Source organism: Aotus nancymaae, unplaced genomic scaffold (assembly GCF_030222135.1).
Source record: "Aotus nancymaae isolate 86718 unplaced genomic scaffold, 86718_ANA_hifiasm-v0.15.2.pri h1tg000092l, whole genome shotgun sequence".
NCBI lineage: Eukaryota > Metazoa > Chordata > Mammalia > Primates > Aotidae > Aotus > Aotus nancymaae.
Window position 1 is genome coordinate 10,491,550 of NW_026988507.1, and position 20,768 is coordinate 10,512,317.

The following is a 20,768-nucleotide window of genomic DNA, read 5'->3' on the forward strand; positions in this document are numbered from 1 at the left end:
ATTGAGACTTATGTATGAATTTCACAAGCCATAAAACAGACCTTTACAATAATCCCCCTGTATTCACTTCTTGTGATTGAAAGTCTTCTGGGTAGAGGATGAATCTCTTTATGGTTTGATCAGAATGTACACTAATTGTTACTTGCATGGGAGAAAAATAGAGTGTATTCTGTAAAGATGGATTTATAATGATGTCATGTAGTGTACAGAAGAAAGAAGTGAACCACTAAGGAAAAGTTCTAATTAAATATATTAGACCATTTAGTTTTTAAACCAAATTTTCCCAAAGAATGCTGCTATAGCTCAGTTTGTAAGCTTGGAAACCTGAATTGCTAAGAAATTATGAAATCACCTCAATGTTTCCCCAGTTAGTATTAGCTAATACTTTAGCAGTGTTGATAATGAGAACCAGATAAAAGAAAATCTCTGCTTTAGTTCAAGAATACACACACAAAAAATTGTTGGCAGATAAATTAGTTTCAAAACAGCTTCCCCTTATCCTGTCTTCATTAATGATGAGATATATAATTAGTGGAGCAGCTGATACGTTTTTGAAAAGAAAGTTTCATCAAAAATGTAGATTAGCTACTCTAAATCTGTGGAATGACATATGGTAAAATGCTTAATATTGCCCAGATAGTACTTTAAAACAGTATTCTGGAAATTTAGGCTGTTCGAAAAGGAATTTCTGAGCCATGTGAATGTACCCTTTAAGCTGATGATTGAAACTTACTGCTTTCTCCTATCTTGGCCATCCTGACCCTCTGGAAAAGCCTTTCACTTGGATATAGAGCCTAAATTTCTTCTGTCAATTCTTGTTTCAGTTTATCCAATTCTTGTTGCAGTTTTCCAAGTCCCTAAGGAGAGATTTGTGATCCCCTGCTCTCACTTGCACAAATCCACTAATTTATGGCCTATTTGTTACTTCCTAATGCCCTGGTAAGTTTCTGTCTTCACCCATGAAAGACCCTAAACCCATCCTTTTGTTTGTTTATTTTGTTCACCTGCTAACAAAATTTTATAGTATGTTAACAGGCACCAAAATAATAAATTGGAAATTTAGTGGGAGTTGAGTGTAGAGAGAGAGAGTGGGAGAGAAGCAAGAGAGGAAGGGAGGGAAGGAAGAAAGATGGATGATAGATCTTTGCTGACAAAATAGATTTTGCTCAGAGCAAAATATTGCTTTCTTTTGTGCTTGTTTTTAAAAATAATCCTCCAGAAGATTATTTGCGTGCATCACATTACAGTCCGGCCTCTGTATCTGCGGCTTCCATATCCTTGGATTTGATCCACCAAGGATCAAAAATATTTTTAAAAGTAACACTAAAAGCAACATAACAATAAAAAATCATAGAAACAAAAAACCAGTGCATTGTATTTACATTGTGTTAGGTACTACAAGTAATGTAGAGATGATTTAAAGTATGTAGGGAGATGTATGTAGGTTATACGAAAACCATGGCCATTATATAGAAAGACATCTGTGGATTTTTGTGTTTTCTGGGGTCATGGAACCAATTCCATCCTGGGCACCAATCCATCATGTAATTCTAACACTTACCCTCTCACTACCTACCCGTCTTTGGCAGAAATATCTTGAAAGGGAAATTTTAATCATAATTTTCTTACTATTCAAACTTACTATACAGGCCCAAATATTAAGGCCCACAGGATCTGAAATACATTCAGGCTTCCCACAACTGTGTACAAAAAGGCAACTTATATAAACTTCTGCCCATCCATGACTTTGGAGTCTGAGAAGCAAAAGGTTAGGAGAGTGAAAGAAGGATGATATTATAAGTATAGAATTAAATCTGACCAAATGTTTTATAAAAGAAAGAAAAGGAGAAAAAGGAGGAGGGTGGGGGAGAAATGGCTGGAGTATTGTGCTTCATGTCAGAGAAGTATTTTTTTTTTCATTTAGTCTTTTCAGGATAGACAATAACTAGGATACAGTCTCATTATGATGTTTATGTATCATTTAGTTTATAAACAAAAACATTCAACCAACTGAAATGAAAGCCAGAAATAAGTGCCTCAAGAAAGTCAAGAAATGCTATGGATGTTCACAATCAGGAAAAATAGAACAGCGTGTCATTTGACCTGAGTTTTGAAAGTAACTCAAGATTTGAACAGTTGCCATGAATTGCATCAGTTTCTCCAATTTCGAAACAGGTCAGAAATACCACAGATTCAAGTAAGAAGTTTTTGTTTTTGTTTTTTGGACACTTTTGGATAGCACACTGCTCTTTCCCACTCTTCTCTAATATGCCATGCTGAGAAAAGAAAGCATTTATTAGATTCATCCCCACTAATAAGAAGTCATCAGTACATACTGAAAATAATAGTGCTCATCCTCAAAGTCCTTAGGCATTGCTGCACTGTGCCTTTTCTTTGACTTAATTTTTAAAGGTTTTTTTAGTACTTTGGAGGTTTGCCATTTTCCCAGTCTCTAGCTAAGGAGCTCAATCTGCTCTATATAAGTAAATGATACAATTTTATATGTTAAATTGCTTCTCAAAAAGCATAATAAAAGATGACAGTAGCTTGCTTCCACAACACTTATTATGTTTTGTTTCCTTTCTTCAGAAGATATTCTGAAATCATGAGTAACATTTTACTTATCAGCTCAATATTTATTTACTTCTATTAACTACTACTTCATTCACAGGATTGTATGTTCAAGTACCATGTTACTTAATCTCTTTGATTAAATATAAATACTACTTAATAAATAAAGTTATGAATCACATTTTAAAATTAAATGCAACATAAAAATCTTAAATTTGATTGTAAGCAAGAATGGTAACATTACTAATTAGATTGCATAGGAAATTAAATACAGATAATAACTTTATTTCTATTTTCTTATGCATGAATAATACATATTGATTATGCTCTGCATAAGTTATGCTAAATAGAATATTTTTAAGTAATTAAATTTAATTTCAAAGAGATTATAGACTTTACTTAGAGTTATACAGAAGTTCAGAGCCAGAGTTAGACTATACCAAGTCTTTCAATACACATCCTCTACACTCATTGCCTCTTATTTTCAGATTAATGAAATTATCATATTTAAGCACCTTCTTATGGTGAAAAAAAACCCTGCTGTGTTTGATCTTAAATATTTTCTCAGATAATCATGATAAAGTCTCTAGTATTTTTCCAATTTTCGGAGAAATAACAAGGTATCATTTTTTATAATTTGTCCTCACTTTTAAAAAATGTCTGTATTCACCAACTGTTTTTCTTTTTTCTTTTTCTTTTTTATTGCATTTTAGGTTTTGGTTTTGTCCTTTTTTTTTTTTTTTTTTTTTGAGACAGAGTGTCACTCTGTCACCCAGGCTGGAGTGTGGTGGTACAATCTGGGCTCACGGCAGCCTCTGCCTCCTGGGTTCACCATGGTACCACCATGCCCGGCTAACTTTGTATTATTTGTATTGACAGTATTTTCTTTGATGACATTTCTACCTCTCCCCTTTAATGATATAGTGTGTGTGTTTTTAAAATTATATGAATTAAAATTGATTTTATCCTCAGGATAAATGTTGTGACCTCTTGAGATAACTGATGGGTCCTAGGCATCTTGAACCAGGATTTAGCATCTCGGGCTATTGCTAATTTTTGTGATTTAGAATGTATCAAACAACTAGTGTTGCTAGTCACAATTCTACACATATTATATAAGCTTCTTATTTTTCTGTATGAAAACCTATAAAGTTGATATTAGTATCCCTATTTTGTGAGAAAACGTAAAGAGGCTGAAGTCCTCTAGTGGATAAATGCTGGAGCTAGAATTTGAATTCAGATGTGTCTTACCCTAGTCACTTTGCCTTGGTTATTGGTATCAACAGGGGGATGTCTATGAAAAATTACTACTCCTTTTTGGAGTCTTGTTGTATCGCCAGGCTGGAGTGAAGTGGTGTGATCTCGGCTCACTGCAACCTCCACCTCCAGGTTTAAGCGATTCTCCTGCCTCAGCCTCCTGAGTAGCTGGGACTACAGGCACGCACCACCACACCCAGCTAATTTTTGTATTTTTAGTAGAGACGAGTTTTCACCATGTTGGCCAGGATGGCCTCGATCTCTGGACCTCGTGATGTGCCTGTCTTGACCTCCCAAAGTGCTGGGATTACAGGCGTGAGCCACAGTGCCCAACCCCCAAAATTACTATTCTTATCCTGAGCTTGCAAGTATCGCCACTGTTTATCCCACACACATAAAACCAGATGATGACTATTAGCTAGAAAGTGCGTGAGATAATCCATGATGAACATAGATGCAAAAATCTTCAATAAAATACTGGCAAGTCGATTACAACAGCACATCAAAAAGCTTATCCACCATGATCAAGTAGGATTCATCCCGGGGATGCAAGGCTGGTTCAATATACGCAAGTCTATAAATGTAATTCACCACATAAACAGAACCAAAAACAAAAACCACATGATTATCTCAATTGATGCAGAGAAGGCCTTCGACAAAATTCAACAGCCCTTTATGCTAAAAACTCTCAATAAACTAGGTATCGACGGAACGTATCTCAAAATAATAAAAGCTATTTATGACAAACCGACAGCCAATATCATACTGAATGGGCAAAAACTGGAAGCATTCCCTTTGAAATCTGGCACTAGACAAGGACGCCCTCTCTCACCACTCCTATTCAATATAGTACTGGAAGTTCTAGCCAGAGCAATCAGGCAAGAAAAAGAAATAAAGGGTATTCAATTAGGAAATGAGGAAGTCAAATTGGCTCTATTTGCAGACGACATGATTGTATATCTAGAAGACCCTATCACCTCAGCCCAAAATCTCCTGAAACTGATAAGCAACTTCAGCAAAGTCTCAGGATACAAAATCAATGTGCAAAAATCACAAGCATTCCTATACACCAATAACAGACTTAAAGAGAGCCAAATCAAGAACGAACTGCCATTCACAATTGCTACAAAGAGAATAAAATACCTAGGAATACAACTAACAAGGAACATAAAGGACCTCTTCAAGGAGAACTACAAATCACTGCTCAACGAAATAAGAGAGGACACAAACAGATGGAGAAACATTCCATGTTCATGGTTAGGAAGAATTAATATCGTGAAAATGGCCATACTGCCCAAAGTAATTTACAGATTCAATGCTATCCCCATCAAGCTACCAATGACCTTCCTCACAGAACTGGAAAAAAACACCTTAAACTTCATATGGAACCAAAAGAGAGCCCGCATAGCCAAGTCAATTCTAAGCAAAAAGAACAAAGCGGGAGGCATCACACTACCGGACATCAAACTCTACTACAAGGCTACAGTAATCAAAACAGCATGGTACTGGTACCAAAACAGAGATATAGACCAATGGAACAGAACAGAGGCGTCGGAGGCGACACAACATATCTACAACCACCTGATCTTTGACAAACCTGAAAAAAACAATCAATGGGGAAAGGATTCCCTGTTCAATAAGTGGTGTTGGGAAAACTGGCTAGCCATATGCAGAAAGCAGAAGCTGGACCCCTTCCTGACACCTTACACTAAAATTGACTCCAGATGGATTAAAGACTTAAACATAAGACGTAACACCATAAAAACACTAGAAGGAAACCTAGGCAAAACCATTCAGGACATAGGCGTAGGCAAGGACTTTATGACCAAAACACCAAAAGCATTGGCAACAAAAGCCAAAATAGACAAATGGGACCTAATCAAACTCCACAGCTTTTGCACGGCAAAAGAAACAGTCAATAGAGTGAATCGGCAACCAACACAATGGGAAAAAATCTTTGCAGCCTACCTGTCTGACAAAGGGCTGATATCCAGAATTTACAATGAACTAAAAAAGATTTACAAGAAAAAAACAAGCCCATTCAAAAATGGGCGAAGGATATGAACAGATACTTTACAAAAGAAGACATACATGAGGCCAACAAACATATGAAAAAATGCTCATCATCACTGGTCATTAGAGAAATGCAAATCAAAACTACATTGAGATACCATCTCACGCCAGTTAGAATGGCGATCATTAAAAAATCTGGAGACAACAGATGCTGGAGAGGATGTGGAGAAATAGGAACACTTTTACACTGTTGGTGGGAGTGTAAATTAGTTCATCCACTGTGGAAAACAGTGTGGCGATTCCTCAAGGACCTAGAAATAGAAATTCCATTTGACCCAGCAATCCCATTACTGGGCATATATCCAAAGGATTATAAATCGTTCTACTATAAGGACACATGCACACGAATGTTCATTGCAGCACAGTTTACAATAGCAAAGACCTGGAACCAGCCCAAATGCCCATCGATGATAGACTGGACAGGAAAAATGTGGCACATATACACCATGGAATATTATGCAGCCATTAAAAAGGAGGAGTTCACATCCTTCGTAGGGACATGGATGAACCTGGAAAACATCATTCTCAGCAAACTGACACAAGAACACAAAATCAAACACCACATGTTCTCACTCATAGGCGGGTGTTGAACAAGGAGAACACATGGACACAGGGAGGGGAGCACTATACACGGGGGTCTGTTGGGGGGGAGGGGGGATAGTGGGGGGGGTGGGGAGTTGGGGAGGGATAGCATGGGGAGAAATGCCAGATATAGGTGAAGGGGAGGGAGGCAGCAAATCATACTGCCACGTGTGCACCTGTGCAACAACCTTGCATGTTATTCACATGTACCCCAAAACCTAAAATGCAATAAAAAAAATAATAATAATAATAAAAAAAAAAAAGAAAGTGCGTGAGATAAGGTCAGAAGAACTGATTTGCCTCCTTTCTCTATGGAAGGCAGCTAAGGTTGTTTTGTTGGTGTGCTGATCTGTGCTAATGTCAAGCTGTGGTTTGGAGGCAGAGGTCCTTATAATCCCGGATGTAGAGGGCAATTAAGTCAATTTTAACATATATATTTAACATAAGTACTTGGACATCATTCAGCTATGTTAAGATGAAGGAAGCTATATTCTCACATGAAAGTGAAATTTTAAAAAATTAAATGGTGTTCAATTCATTTTCAAATTAAATTATATTCTCTACTCTTTTCTATTATTCTAAAATTCATTTCTCTATAAACTTTTAAATAAGTTTTCAAAAATAGTCCCTTAATTTTAAATCAGAATTCTAGCTGAGATATAAAATAAGCAAGCCTTAATTTTCAGGACGTATTATTCCATAAAAAGATCATGACTTACCCTTTATGTCATCAAAGGAAGAGATTGTCTCTTGCAACAGAGTGAAGACTCTGTTTTGTTTCAAGAAATTCTGCAGAAAGGACTTGCATGATGGTAATACCAACATTGGTACAACTGCACTGCACACTAAGAAGTACATGCACCAAATAAGCTTTTTAGATATTTTAAAATATGAAGTTCTGGGCTGGGCCCAGTGGCTCATGCCTATAATTCCAGCACTTTGGAAGGCTGAGGTGGGATGATCACTTGAGGCGGGGAGTTCAAGATTAGCCCTGGCAACATAGGGAGACCCTGTCAATACAAATAATAAAAAACTAGCCGAGCATGGTGGTACATACCTGTAGTCCCAGTTACTTAGGAGGCTGAGGTGGGAGGATTGCTTGAGTCTGGGAAGTTGAGGCTGCAGTGAGCCACGATTGCACCACTGCACTCCGGCCTGGGCAACAGAGTGAGAATGCTATCTCAAAATAATAAAAATAAGAATAAACAAAAATAAAAAACTATGAACTTCCATTTTCTATTGTTTTGATATAAATGACTTCCAAATCCAAGCTCTCTTCTTTGTAGGGATCAGGGAACTATTTGTTATATATCAACATTGTTTAACACACACATATAAAACCAGATGATGACTATAAACTAGAAAGCACATGAAATCAGATCAGAAGAACTGATCTGCCTCCTTTCTCTGTGGAAGGAGAGTGTGCTGTTAAAGTATTCTCGGTGAGATCCCTGCTTTTCTTCTTTTTATCTCAGTCTCAGGTTTTTAAAATGAGGATGTGGTCTGGAAAAGGATCTAAGTAAGAATCTGGGGAATGCTCTTTTAAATATCTTGATCTCAATTTTTTTCTGGGTCTCTAGCTTTTAGATCTGTTGATTCGTAATGAATATCTAGCTGCCAAAAGGCAAACAAGGTGCACCCCTTGAGGACAAAGAGTGTGTTTATTTAAGAAACAGGGTTAGTAGGCCACTGCCAGAGTGGAATATGGGTTTATAAAAGCCACTAGAATAAAGGAGGAATGTGATGTGGCTTAATCCAGGCCTCCTCAGAGAACTCCATACCTATGTACTGTACCAATGCATATGTAGGTTACATATCCATTGTCCTGCTGCCCTCAAAGTAAGGAAACCTGGGCTTGGGGAGTAGGGGCTTTACTGGAACAGACTTTGCCCATTATGAGTCACTGTTGAACAAACTTTTATAGAATAAAAGCTAGAAAAGGCATCCACATGTCTCCATACAGCACTGGTAGGATCCTAGGAAATGTGTTGTAATTGTGCAGTAAATATCTGATCAGTGATTGACTGAATGAATGAATGTCTCCACAGATCTGGTTTCCACTGTCAAGACAGTCTGGTACCTTACATTAATTATGGGCAATCTATTTATTTTGCTGCTTGCAGTTGGTATGTTGCATAATCCTCTTCGTGATGGGGATAAATATCTGTCATTTAGCATGTCCTTTTTTAGAAAAATATTTTAGCCACAAGGAAGGCTCAGTAGGATTGCTGTAGTAAATTTACTTGTATTCCTTGCTTTCTGACTGTTAGAGTTACAGCAAGTAACCTTTATATAAATTTCGTTGGGCAGTCAGTTGACAGAAACATAGTTGTACATTTTAGTGCCTCCTGTTTAGTAGTTGGTACAGTTCAGTTGTTTTAAATCTCTTTTTCTCTTAAAGAGATCTAGAAATGTAAACACAATTTTCTATAGCTTTCTATTGCTTGGAAGAATGTTAAAAATACTTTTTAAAATCTTTAACTTTTCTAAGGTTTCATTTATAAAAGTAATAATGAAAAAAATCTTCCTTCTCACTCAAAAGTTTTCCTCGTTTTGTATTATTAAACCATATAGAACTGCAATTTTTATAGGTCAGATATCAGCAATTTAAATGGTAATCTGATATAAGGATATTCTTAAAGTTGACTTTTAGAGAAACTTGCATTTTAACAGCTTAGCAATACTTTAATTCTTCCACTGATATTATTATTATTTATTTTTTGAGACAGTGTCTCACTCTATCACTCAGGCTGGAGTGCAGTGGCTCAATCTCTGCTCACTGCAATCTCTGTCTCCAGGGTTGAGGAGATTCTCATGCTTCAGCCTCCCAAGTAGCTGGGATTACAATGTGCCACCACATTGGCTAATTTTTGTATTTTTAGCAGAGATGGTTTCACCATGTTGGGCAGGCTGGTCTCAAACTCCTGACCTCAGGTGATCCACTTGGCTTGGCCTCCCAAAGGACTGGAATTACAGGCATGAGCCACCACGCCCAGCCTAATACTGTTTTTATTACTTGAAAATAAACCTTTTCCCTGCTCTTACTAGGCTATTCTTAACTCTGTTTTGGAATCTAGAAATACCTTATCCTAAAGATATAATTTCAGTAATAGTAAATATCTATTTTCACGTCAATATTTCTTCTTTTTGTCACATATTTATTTTAAGAACAGTATAAATGACCCAAATCTAGTTCTTTCTATGCCTGAAAAAATCTGATGACATAATTGGTCCCAGCATGTGTAGTTATATCAATTATTGATAATTAAATTTTATGGCTTTCAGATTGCTAACTTCTTATTGCTACAGCAACACAGCAGTACTTAGTGGAACATTACTCTTAAACTTAACACACCTCATGCCTTAAATACAGTTAACATTGTTGCAAAATTGTTATCAATTTTGTTCCAATTAAATTTTATATTATTATTTTAAAAATGTTGTTTTCTCTGCATATAGACCTTTCATTTTACACTTTTCTCCTCTGGATTTGAATTATTTTTTTGCTCTTAATTCAGGAAATATTTAGAATTTTGCGTCGTTCAGAAGCTCCAAGCACAAAGACACAGCTAATACTTCTCAATGCTTTCCCTTCTTTCTAGCTTTGTCTTAGAGAATAATAAAAAAGTAACTCTAACAAACATCAATACATTTTACCAAAAAAATCATCACTGTCAGATTACTTAAATGTTAACACAGAACAGTGGGACTATAATGCAAACTATAAAAGCACCTTAAGACATTAGTAACAAAACTATAAAAAGCCATAATCATGGGGAATGAATTTTATCTCAAATAATTTTACTATTATAATTGAATTTTAACTATATATATACATTTGAAAGAATTTTAGATTCCCAAGCAAAAAAAAATTATAATTGTTTACATAAGGATTAGTTGTTAAATGATACGTGATACCTATGGAGTTATTCTGATATCTTTCCTATAACATAGAAAGATGATTCCAGGTTTTACTTACAGAAAGTAAATTAAAACTAGTTAATGTTTCTTTTTTGATGGCTACTAATTAGAAGCAATCTGTCCATTTCCTTTGTTGCTTATGTTAGAGATGTTGCAGGACCCCCTTTCTAATGAGCCAGAGCAAGTGAGCCAGTAACATTCTGACATGGTAATTGGTCTACCTGAAATATTTAGAAGATAATCTGAATGTCTATATATCTAGAAAGGAAAGTTTAGTAAAGGGTACTTTGAGTGCTTATCTATTATGTACAACATTGGTAGGACTACAGAAACTTGAACTGATTCAAAATGTTTAATTCCAGACCTTAGAGCTGGAAAGAAAATCACATACAAACTAATTATGTAAACATTGGCTATAGGGCCCTCCATTTCCTTGTGCTTCCAAATTGAGTAAATATCATTCCAAATTTGCTTGACACCATCTTTCCAGAGAATTCAGTGGTGACTTTAACATTATAATAATATTTTTAAATCATTATATTAATAAAAACCTGTGTCCTTAGTTGCTACTTACATCAAAAATATATAGAATGTATTATTTTTACCATTTCACATGATCATAAAACAGTAATTTACAGAAAACAAAACTTTAATAAAACAGTATTTGATAAGTCCTCAATAAACATATAATCTTATGAATATTTTTATATGTGTTCATCAATATTCTCATTCACATCAGTTTTCAAAGTGAGCAACTTGTAAACTCATCATGTAAATTACAATAGCTCAGATGACAAATAACGTGGGCACATTTGCAGCTCTTTACCACCACATTATGATTTGGTATTTTATGGAAATCTTCTCCTGATTAAGTTTTTTAAAAAGGTAGCTAAAATTTTGTTTTCTTTTTTTTGTTTTGGTTTGTTTTCTAATTTCAGGAGTATACATTTAAGATATTACTGTTAGACTTACAAATTCAATAAGAAATTAAGCATTGTAAAACCATAATTTATTTTGCTTTGCCTTAAAAGTAAGAGCCCTTATAAGAAAAATGTCCATATCTTTTCATTAAAGAAAATTGGCTGATTTCAAAAGGTCTATAGAAATTAAAAATAGTATTAAACTAGACTTTTGAAGAAATTACAGAGTTTTGCTCCTCCAAATTCATGTTACAAAGAAAACAGTTGGCATCCTGGGGCATTCTGATACTTCTGAGGCCCCATAAATTCCTCCAGTAAACTATTAATACATGATACTCCAAGTATTTTTTTTACAAAATACTCTGTTACATCATTTAAATAGCAATAGCTTCTAGGTAAATGAAGTATTCTCATGAGTACTTAACAGAATATAATCTAAAATCTACATATTTAGGTACTTAATTCTCAGTCATGTCAAGAACAATGAAAATTTACTATGGAATAAAAACCACCAGTCTCTTGTCTGGCCAAATAGAAATCTTTTGTATCCATTCTTTTTTAAGATGTTACATTTTCACCTAAGTAGAGAACATAGGCATAAGTAGAAATGATCTTTTTTTGCCTTCATAATGTCATTTATTGAGTGCCTACCATGTTTCTGTACTATAATAAGTGATCAGAGTACATTGCTTCACTTAACTCCATAAAAAGTCACTGTTTCATTTAGTCCTCGTAACAAATATAATTACTAAAATAAGTTATTTTACAAATGAGGTACCTCTAGCTTGGACTTTGGGTGACATCACAATGATTCCCCAGAATCATTTCTCCAAAACCAGTTGTCACAATCATGATTCTACATTGCCAGCCTTTTCTGAAATATAGGTATAAAACTGAATTTCATCATCAAATATTGCCAATTAATCAAGTTCTCTAGTAGAATCCTGTAGAAACACTTGCAAAATGAATGTACTGATGTATTTTTGTCATTGTGGTCTCAGTTGTATATTGTATCATGGCTTTTCTTTAGACCTAATTATATAGGGGTTTTATGCTATGGTTGGAGAATATCTGTGCTTCTGATTTATATTAAGTTGGAGCTGATGTCACCTTGGAAGGCAGCAAAAGGACTCTCTCCTGAGATTCTATGCATTTCTTCTTCTGAGTAGTCTCAGAGTACTTAATTAAAACTGCTCCTTGGCTCTGATGACTAATTTCTATTTTATGCTATTATTATTTGATATTAATTTAAGATAATGTCATATTATATGAGTGCTTAAGACAATCTACACAGACGCATAACTATGTGTCCTATTTTTTTTAAATATAGTTATACTGGAGAGGGAAAAATAAAGAAGAGGGCAGAAGGGAAAGCCTTAGAGAGAGATATGATCCAAGAAATGCAGCCAGAAATGATGTAGCCACTTTAGAAAAAAATCTAGCAATTTCTCTAAAAATTATATGCTTCAGTATTTTCATTCATTGGCATATATCCATTATTCATAACACAAAAAGGTGAAAACAACTAAGACATCCATCAGCTGATAAGTGGACTAATCAAATATGGCCTACAGTGAAATATTACTCAGCCAAAAAAAGGAACTGTTACATGCTACAACATGGACAAGCCTGAAAACATACTAATGGAAAGAAGGCAATCACAGGGGACCACATATTGTATGGTTCTGGATATTTGAGATATCCACAACAGGCAAATCCATGGAGACAGAAAATAGATTAGTGGTTGCCAGGGTTGAAAGGAAGGGGGAATAGGAAATACCTGCTATTCGGTATGGGATTCTTTTTCTGGGATGAAGAAAACGATCTGGAATTAGTCGTGATGGTTACATAACCTTGCGAATGCATTAAAAACCACTGACCTGTATGCTTTAAAAGGGTGAATTTTATGATATGTGAAATATATGTCTATAAATATAAACATTTTGAATTCAAATAATAATTAAATATATTACAAAATAAGCTTGTGCTGTCTATCCTTCAACCTAATGGCTTGTGTACCATGGGAAAATAGGTAGCTAATTCATCTGTAAAACACATTTTGTGTTTGAAAATCTATCCTCTTTCTTTCTCTCTCCAGGCATACACGCACAATATACACCTTGTATTTTTTAATTAAGTTGCAGTAATCATAAATCTTTACCCCTCACTAATTAAGGGTATATTTTCAAAGAATAGAGATATTCTCTTGTGTAACTACAGTATACTCATCAAATTCAGGAAATTTGACATTGATATTAGTGTCTAAAATACAGTCCATATTTAAATTTCACCAATTGTCATAACACTGTACTTTAGAGCAACTTGTTTTTCCCAATCCATTGTCATGCATTGCATTTAGTTGCCATGTCTATATATTATATTTATTTTAATCGAAAGAGTTTCTCAGCATTTCTTTTTTATGACACTGATATTTTTAAAGAGTGTGAGACTATTACTGTTTGTTTTCATTTTAAAGAGAATAGCTCAATTTCGGTTTGTGTGATAGTTTCCCCATGATGTAATTTGGGTTGTAAACTTTTTACGGAAATACTATTTGTATTAGTTTCTAAGGGTTACAAATTACCAAACACTTGGTGGTTTGAACAACAGAAATTTATTTTCTCACATTCCTGAGCACCAGAAGTCAAAGTATCTGCAATCCACGTCCTCTGAATACTCCAGGGGAGAATTATTTCTTTCCTCTTTTCCAGCTTCTGATGGTGCCAAGCATTCCCTGGTTGGTGGTGGCGTAACTCCCATCTCTGTCTCCTTCTTCACATGGCTTTCTTTTCTTTGCTGGGTTTCTTCTCATTAGATAAGGGCATTTATTGGATTTAGGGCTCATCTGGTTATTCTAGAATGATCTCATCTCAAGAACCTTAATTAAATCTGCAAAGACTCTGTTTCTAAATAAGATTTCAGTTACAGATATGGGGGGTCTGGATTAAGATAGATCTTTTTGGGTCCACAATTGAATTTATGACATTACTGTAATGATGTTGTGTGCTTCTCAAAGGATAATATTAGAATGTTCCAGATGTGGATAAGGCTAGAAATTTTTTTGTTGTTAAAAAATATAAATTCATACTGATACTCAAATTCAAATTAAATGGTAGAGTTTTTCTCTTGCCTTCTCACATAGCATGATTGTATCTGTCTTCTTCCACAGTGAGAACTCTCGCTCCTAACATCACCAAACCGTTCACTTACTTAATCCATCCTACAATATACATAAAATAGTTTCAGAATTGCTACTGCTTTATCATTACCAAAAATAAACTTGTAAATAAGGTTCAAGATTTCCATGTGATTCTTTCTGACTTTGCAATTATGTAGCCAAGTTCAAAAGTTGCATGGATTAATTCATCCCCACCTCCATCCCCCTCTGTGTGAGGTTACTTATCCTTTGGCTATACTGTTCAGTTAAATTGTTTCTTGTTGTATTCAATTTTAAGGTCTCTTCTTTCATTTTTGTTGGTTTAATTTTATTTATTTATTGAATAATAACACTTTCATGGGATTCCAAAAGTAAAAACTATGTTAATAGAAAGGATACTCAGGCTAAACAACTTCACTAGTTTCTGGTTTACTCTTCCTGTGTTTCCTTTTGTAAAGATAAATGGGTATGTATATATTTCACTTTGCTTTCTTTTTACATAGAAGTGGTTCTCAACTGGGAAGATTTTGTCCCCCAGGGTCATTTGGCAATATCTGGAGACAACGTTTTTGGTTCACTACAGGAAGGGGTGCTACTGACATCTAGTGGGTAGGCACCAGGTATAATGCTAAACATCCTACTATACACACGGATAGCCCTCGACAACAAGGACTTATCTGATTCAATAAGCCAAAGTGCTGCAGTGGAGAAACCCTGCTATTTGTCTACTTTTGTGTTTTGCTTTTCTACTTAACAATATATCATGGAAATCAGTCTATATCAGTTTGGAAGGCCTTCCCCATCCTTTTTTACAGCTGCATGGTGGATGTACTATGGTTTATTCCATCAGCCTCCTTTTATGGGTATTTATGTTGTATTTCAATATTCTGCTAATACAAATAAGCTGTAATGAATAACCTTATGCCTCAGTTTTTGTATTTTAGAAGTGTATTTTCAGAGTAAATTCCCAGAAGTTGGTCAAAGGGCAAATGCTCTGTCAGTCTGCCAAATCCCCTTCATAAGAGTGGTACCATTCTGCATTTTCACTGTAGTGTGAGAACACTCCTTAACCCATAGGCCTGCCAGTGCAGTGAGTTATCAAGTTGTTGAATTTTTGCCAATATGATAAATAAGAAACTCAAGGTAGTTTTAATATGTGTCTTTCTTACTATGAATTATTTTCTTGTTGTTTTGTCTGTTCACATTGCTGGGTCAAAACCCAAATTGTATAATATGTAACCCAAATAATTATAGATGAATTACAGAAGCAATATTTATCAAAAACAGTGAAACAAAGTATATACAGTATTCCTCTGCTGAAAATGTTAAATGTGGCTGGGTTCTGTGCCTCACAACTGTAATCCCGGTGCTTTGGGAGATCAAGTTAGGAGGAACATTTGAGGCAAGAGTTTGAGGCCAGCCTGGAAAACATATCAAGACCCTGTTTCTACAAAATGAAAAATAAAATAAAATTTTTTAGAAAAAGAAAATGTCAGATGATTTCTTGGAGAAGCTTTTCTTGCGTCCATGTGTCAGTAAGATTTTACGTAAACATAACGGTATTGTTTAGCAGTTATCAGTGCCTGCGGGAGAAGTACTCATCACCAGGTAACAAATATCATCCTGGAATTGGAGGGTTTAAAGTCTTTGCTGATGTTTTCAGACCAAGATGTAACACGGAGTAAGTTAACATGATTTTCCACCAGGGTTTTTGTGTGTTTGGTGTTTTACAGGCCATATATGTCTCTTGGAAGCCTTCGGGATCAAGTCATTTACCCTGATTCAGTGGATGATATGCATGATAAAGGTTATACAGATCAAGATCTAGAACATATCCTACACAATGTCCATCTCTATCACATAGTTCAAAGAGAAGGAGGTAAAGTCCATCATCCTTTTTTAATGCATTTAACGTCACTGTTTTTTTTTTGAAGGAAAATTTGTATTAATTATTTTTATGTACAGAAAACTCAATAGTTTTGTGGCAAGTTCTTTAGCCTTTGCCTTTTCGAGCTTGGCGATGCGAGCCACAGACTTGGGACCCAGGACATTGCCTCCCCAGTGACAGCGGATCTCATCATATCTGTCATTGTAATTGGTGCAGACAGCTTCCACAAGCTTAGCCAAAGCACGTTTGTCTTCCGAGTTAACCCGTGTGAAGGCGACAGTGGCGCAGGTCTTCCTGTGGACTAGACGTCCCAGTCTTGCCTTCCCCTTGATAATGCAGTAAGGTGCTCCCATTTTACGACACAGGGCAGGCAAGAAGACAACCAGCTCAATGGGATCCACGTCGTGTGCAATCACCACCAGCTGAGCTTTCTTGTTTTCCACCAAAGTGGTGATGGTGTTAACTCCTGCTCGAAGGACAGGTGGTCTCTTAGTGGGGGCTTCCCCGTCCCCTTTGCCAGCAGCTTTCTTCTCGGCCTGGGCCAGCAGCCTCTGCTTCTTTTCTTGTTTTGTCTCTGGTCTGTACTTGTGGGCCAGCTTAAGCAGCTGAGTAGCTGTTTGGCGGTCCAGGGCCTGGGTGAACTGGTTAATTGCAGGGGGCACTTTCAGCCGCTTATAGAGGATGGCTCTCTGCTGCTGCAACCTGATATAGCGGGGCCATTTCACAGAGTGGGTGAGGTCTCTTTTGGGCTGGATGTCCTGTCCAATGCCAAAATTCTTAGGCCTTTTCTCAAACAGGGAATTCACCACTTTCTTAGCCTCCTGCTTCTTCACGACAGCAGGGGCCGGAGCCACCTTCTTCCCCTTGACCTTCTTTCCTTTGGGCATCTTGGGTGGCAGGAAGAGAGTCACTTTTTAAAAGTAAGCTTGAATATATATTTAGTCTGTGGTTTAATTTGAACATATGCTATAATCAGAAATAAGCGCATAAGTGTAAAGATGGAGATTTATTGCTGTTCCATTATTTACATTTCTTTTTCTGCTTGTGTTATGTTTAATGCAGCACACTAGGTTTTTATCAAGTCTCCATGTCAGTGCAGCTAACATTTAAAAAACGTTTCTTTTATTTTATATGTGAATGTACAAAGTCCCTGAGGACATTGCCAGTCTAGATGTATGTAAAGTCACTGACCGAAATATTTGCCTTACAAGCTCTTGGCTTACATTAAATTAAATAATTTGATAAGTTGATACCACAGAACTTGTTTTTTTTTTTGCTTTCAGACACACAATCTTACCAATATCTTTTTTGATCTCAAGTAGCACATAGAGAATTAAAGTTAGAAACTTCTGTATTGTGGCTTTTCAGCATAAAACATTTTTGAAAGAGTATAAATAACATTTGTACATGTAAGCTTAAAATAGAAGTATGGTCTAATAATACTTTTTCTGTGCTTAGTGATACTTTCAAATAATTTAATAATAATAATCACATTTTAGCCAGAGCAGTTAGGCAAGAGAAAGGAATAAAGGGCACCTATATGGGAAGAGAGGAAGTCAAACTATCCCTGCTTTCAGACACATGATTTTATATCTAGAAAATCCCATAGTCTCAGCTCAAAAGCTCCTTCAGCTGATAAACAACTTCAGCAAAGTTTCAGGATACAAAATCAATGTACAAAAATCACTAGCATTTATGCACATTAACAACTGCCAAGCCAAGAGCCATATCAGGAAGGCAATCCCATTCACAATTGCCACAAAAAGAATAAAATACCTAGGAATACAGCTAACCAGAGAGGTGAAAGATCTCTGCAATGAAAATTACAAAACACTGCTCAAAGAAATCAGAGAAGACACAAATGGAAAAACATCACATATTCACGGATAGAAAGAATCAATATTATTAAAATGGCTATGCTGCCCAAAGCAATTTACATATTCAATGCTATGCCTATCAAACTATCAGTGACATTCTTCACAGAACTAGAAAAAACTATTTTAAAATTTATATGAAACCAAGAAAGAACCTGAATAGCCAAGGTAATCCTAAGCAAAAGGAACAAAGCTGGAGGCATCAGGCCATCCCACTTCAAACTATACTACAAGGCAACAGTAACCAAAACAGTATGGTACTGATACAAAAGCAGACACACAGACCAATGAAACAGAATAGAGAACCCAGAAATAAGGGCGCACATCTACAACCAACTAGTCTTCGACAAAGCTGACGAGAACAAGCAATGGGGAAAAGACTCATTATTAAGTAAATGGTGTTGGGATAACTGGCTAGCCATATGCAGAAGACTGAAGCTGGACCTCTTCTTTACACCGCACACAAAAATCAACACGAGATGGATCAGAGACTTAAATGTAAAACCCCAAACTATAAAAATCCTGGAAGACAATCTAGGCAATACTATCCTGGACACAGAAACAGACAAAGACTTCATGACAAAGATACCAAAAGCAATCACAATAAAAGCAAAAACTGACAGGTGAGATCTAATTAAACTTAAGAGCTTCTGCACAGTAAAAGAAACTATCAACAGGGTAAACAGACAACCTACAGAATGGGAGAAAATATTTGCGAACTATGCATCTGACTAAAGTCTAATATCCAACATCTATAAGGAACTTAAACAAATTTACAAGAAAGAAACAACATCATTAAAAAGTGGGAAAAGGCCGGGCGCGGTGGCTCAAGCCTGTAATCCCAGCACTTTGGGAGGCCGAGGTGGGTGGATCACGAGGTCAGGAGATCAAGACCATCCTGGTCAACATGGTGAAACTCCGTCTCTACTAAAAATACAAAAAATTAGCTGGGCACGGTGGCGCGTGCCTGTAATCCCAGCTACTCAGGAGGCTGAGGCAGGAGAATTGCCTGAACCCAGGAGGCAGAGGTTGCGGTGAGCCGAGATAGCGCCATTGCACTCCAGCCTGGGTAACAAGAGCGAAACTCCGTCTCAAAAAAAAAAAAAAAAAAAAAGTGGGAAAAGGACATGAACAGACACTTCTCAAGACATACATGCGGCCAACAAGCGTATTATAAAAATGCTCAATATCACTGATCACTAGAGAAATCCAAATGAAAACGACAGTGAGATACCATCTCACACTAGTCAAAATGACTATTATTAAAAAGTCAAAAAATAACAGATGTCGACAAGGTTGTGGGAAAAAGGAAACACTTATACACCGTTAATGGGAGTATAAATCAGTTCAACCATTGTGGAAAGTAGTGTGGTAATCCCTTAAAGAGCTAAAAACAGAACTACCATTTGACCCAGCAATCTCATTACTGGGTTTATACCCAGAGGAATATAAATAATTCTGCCACAAAGACACATGCATACAAATGGTCATCACAGCACTATTCACAATAGCAAAAACATGGAATCAACCTAAATGCCCATCAATGACAGATTAGATAAAGAAAATATGGTACATATACACCATGGAATATTATGCAGCCATAAAAAAAGAATGAGATCGTGTATTTTGTGTTAACATGAATGCAGCTAGAGGCAATCATCCTTAGCAAACTAATGCAGGAACAGAAAACCATATACTGCATGTTCCCACTTATAAGTAGGAGCTAAGTGATACGAACTTATGAACACAAAGAAGGAAATAACAGAGACTCAGGCCTACTTGAGAGTTGGAGGGTGGGAGGAGGCAGAGGAGCAGAAAAGATAACTATTGGGTTCTGGGCTTAATACCCGGGTGATGAGATAATATGTACAACAGACCCCCATGACACATGCTTACCTGTGCAAGAAACCTTCACATGTCCCCCAATTCCTAAAAGTTAAAATAATAACAATAATGATAGTCACACTTTCAAGTAATTTAATAATTCATAGTCTAGAAAAATGACTGAAATAACAAATGAGACACCAAGTTTAATTTTAAATGGATTTTATATTCTATTTCACAGCCCACTTACATTATTAGAAGTAGAGTAGTAGTATACTGATTGAAAATATGGGCTTTTAACTCAGAGTTCTGGAATTAAATCTTGATTAGCACTGTTCTGTGTATCTTCAACTATAAAATGAGGATAAATATCTACCTTATACGTTTTTTTGTGAAGATTAAATCAATTAAATTAAATAAATTAAATAAGTATGTAAAACTTTAGCACAGTGGCATATGAGTACACAAGAATTAGTAGCTGGCTAACACCTGTTCAGTGGCTCACACCTGTAATCCTAGCACTTTGGGAGGCTCAGGAGGGCAGGTAGCTCTAACCTAGGAGGTTGAAACCAGCCTGGGCAACATGGTGAAACTACTTCCTACAAAAAAATACAAAAATTAGCCATACATGGTGGCAGACCCCTGAAGTCCCAGCTATTTGGGAGGCTGAGGTGGGAGAATCACCTGAGCCTGCAAAGTCA

At 36.1% G+C, this 20,768-nt stretch overlaps 2 protein-coding genes across 4 annotated transcripts in view; one reads left to right on the forward strand and one right to left on the reverse strand.

Moving 5' to 3' along the window:
* ABCD2 (ATP binding cassette subfamily D member 2) overlaps window positions 1-20,768 on the forward strand; it is a 72,169-nt gene that overhangs the window by 21,739 nt on the left and 29,662 nt on the right. For all 3 annotated transcript variants that reach the window (XM_064369862.1, XM_064369864.1, XM_012465624.3), the window contains exon 7: window positions 16,215-16,360. In XM_064369862.1, coding sequence (XP_064225932.1) covers window positions 16,215-16,360 — 146 coding nt within the window. The remainder of the gene's footprint in view (window positions 1-16,214; window positions 16,361-20,768) is intronic.
* On the reverse strand, window positions 16,396-17,256 carry LOC135271815 (large ribosomal subunit protein eL8-like). The gene has a single exon (XM_064369821.1). The coding sequence runs from the start codon at window positions 17,254-17,256 to the stop codon at window positions 16,396-16,398; it is 861 nt and encodes a 286-aa protein (XP_064225891.1).

Bases quoted from the DNA above. Each gene is read 5' to 3' on its own strand.
- LOC135271815 (XM_064369821.1), bottom strand. From the start codon at position 17,256: ATGCCCAAAGGAAAGAAGGTCAAGGGGAAGAAGGTGGCTCCGGCCCCT.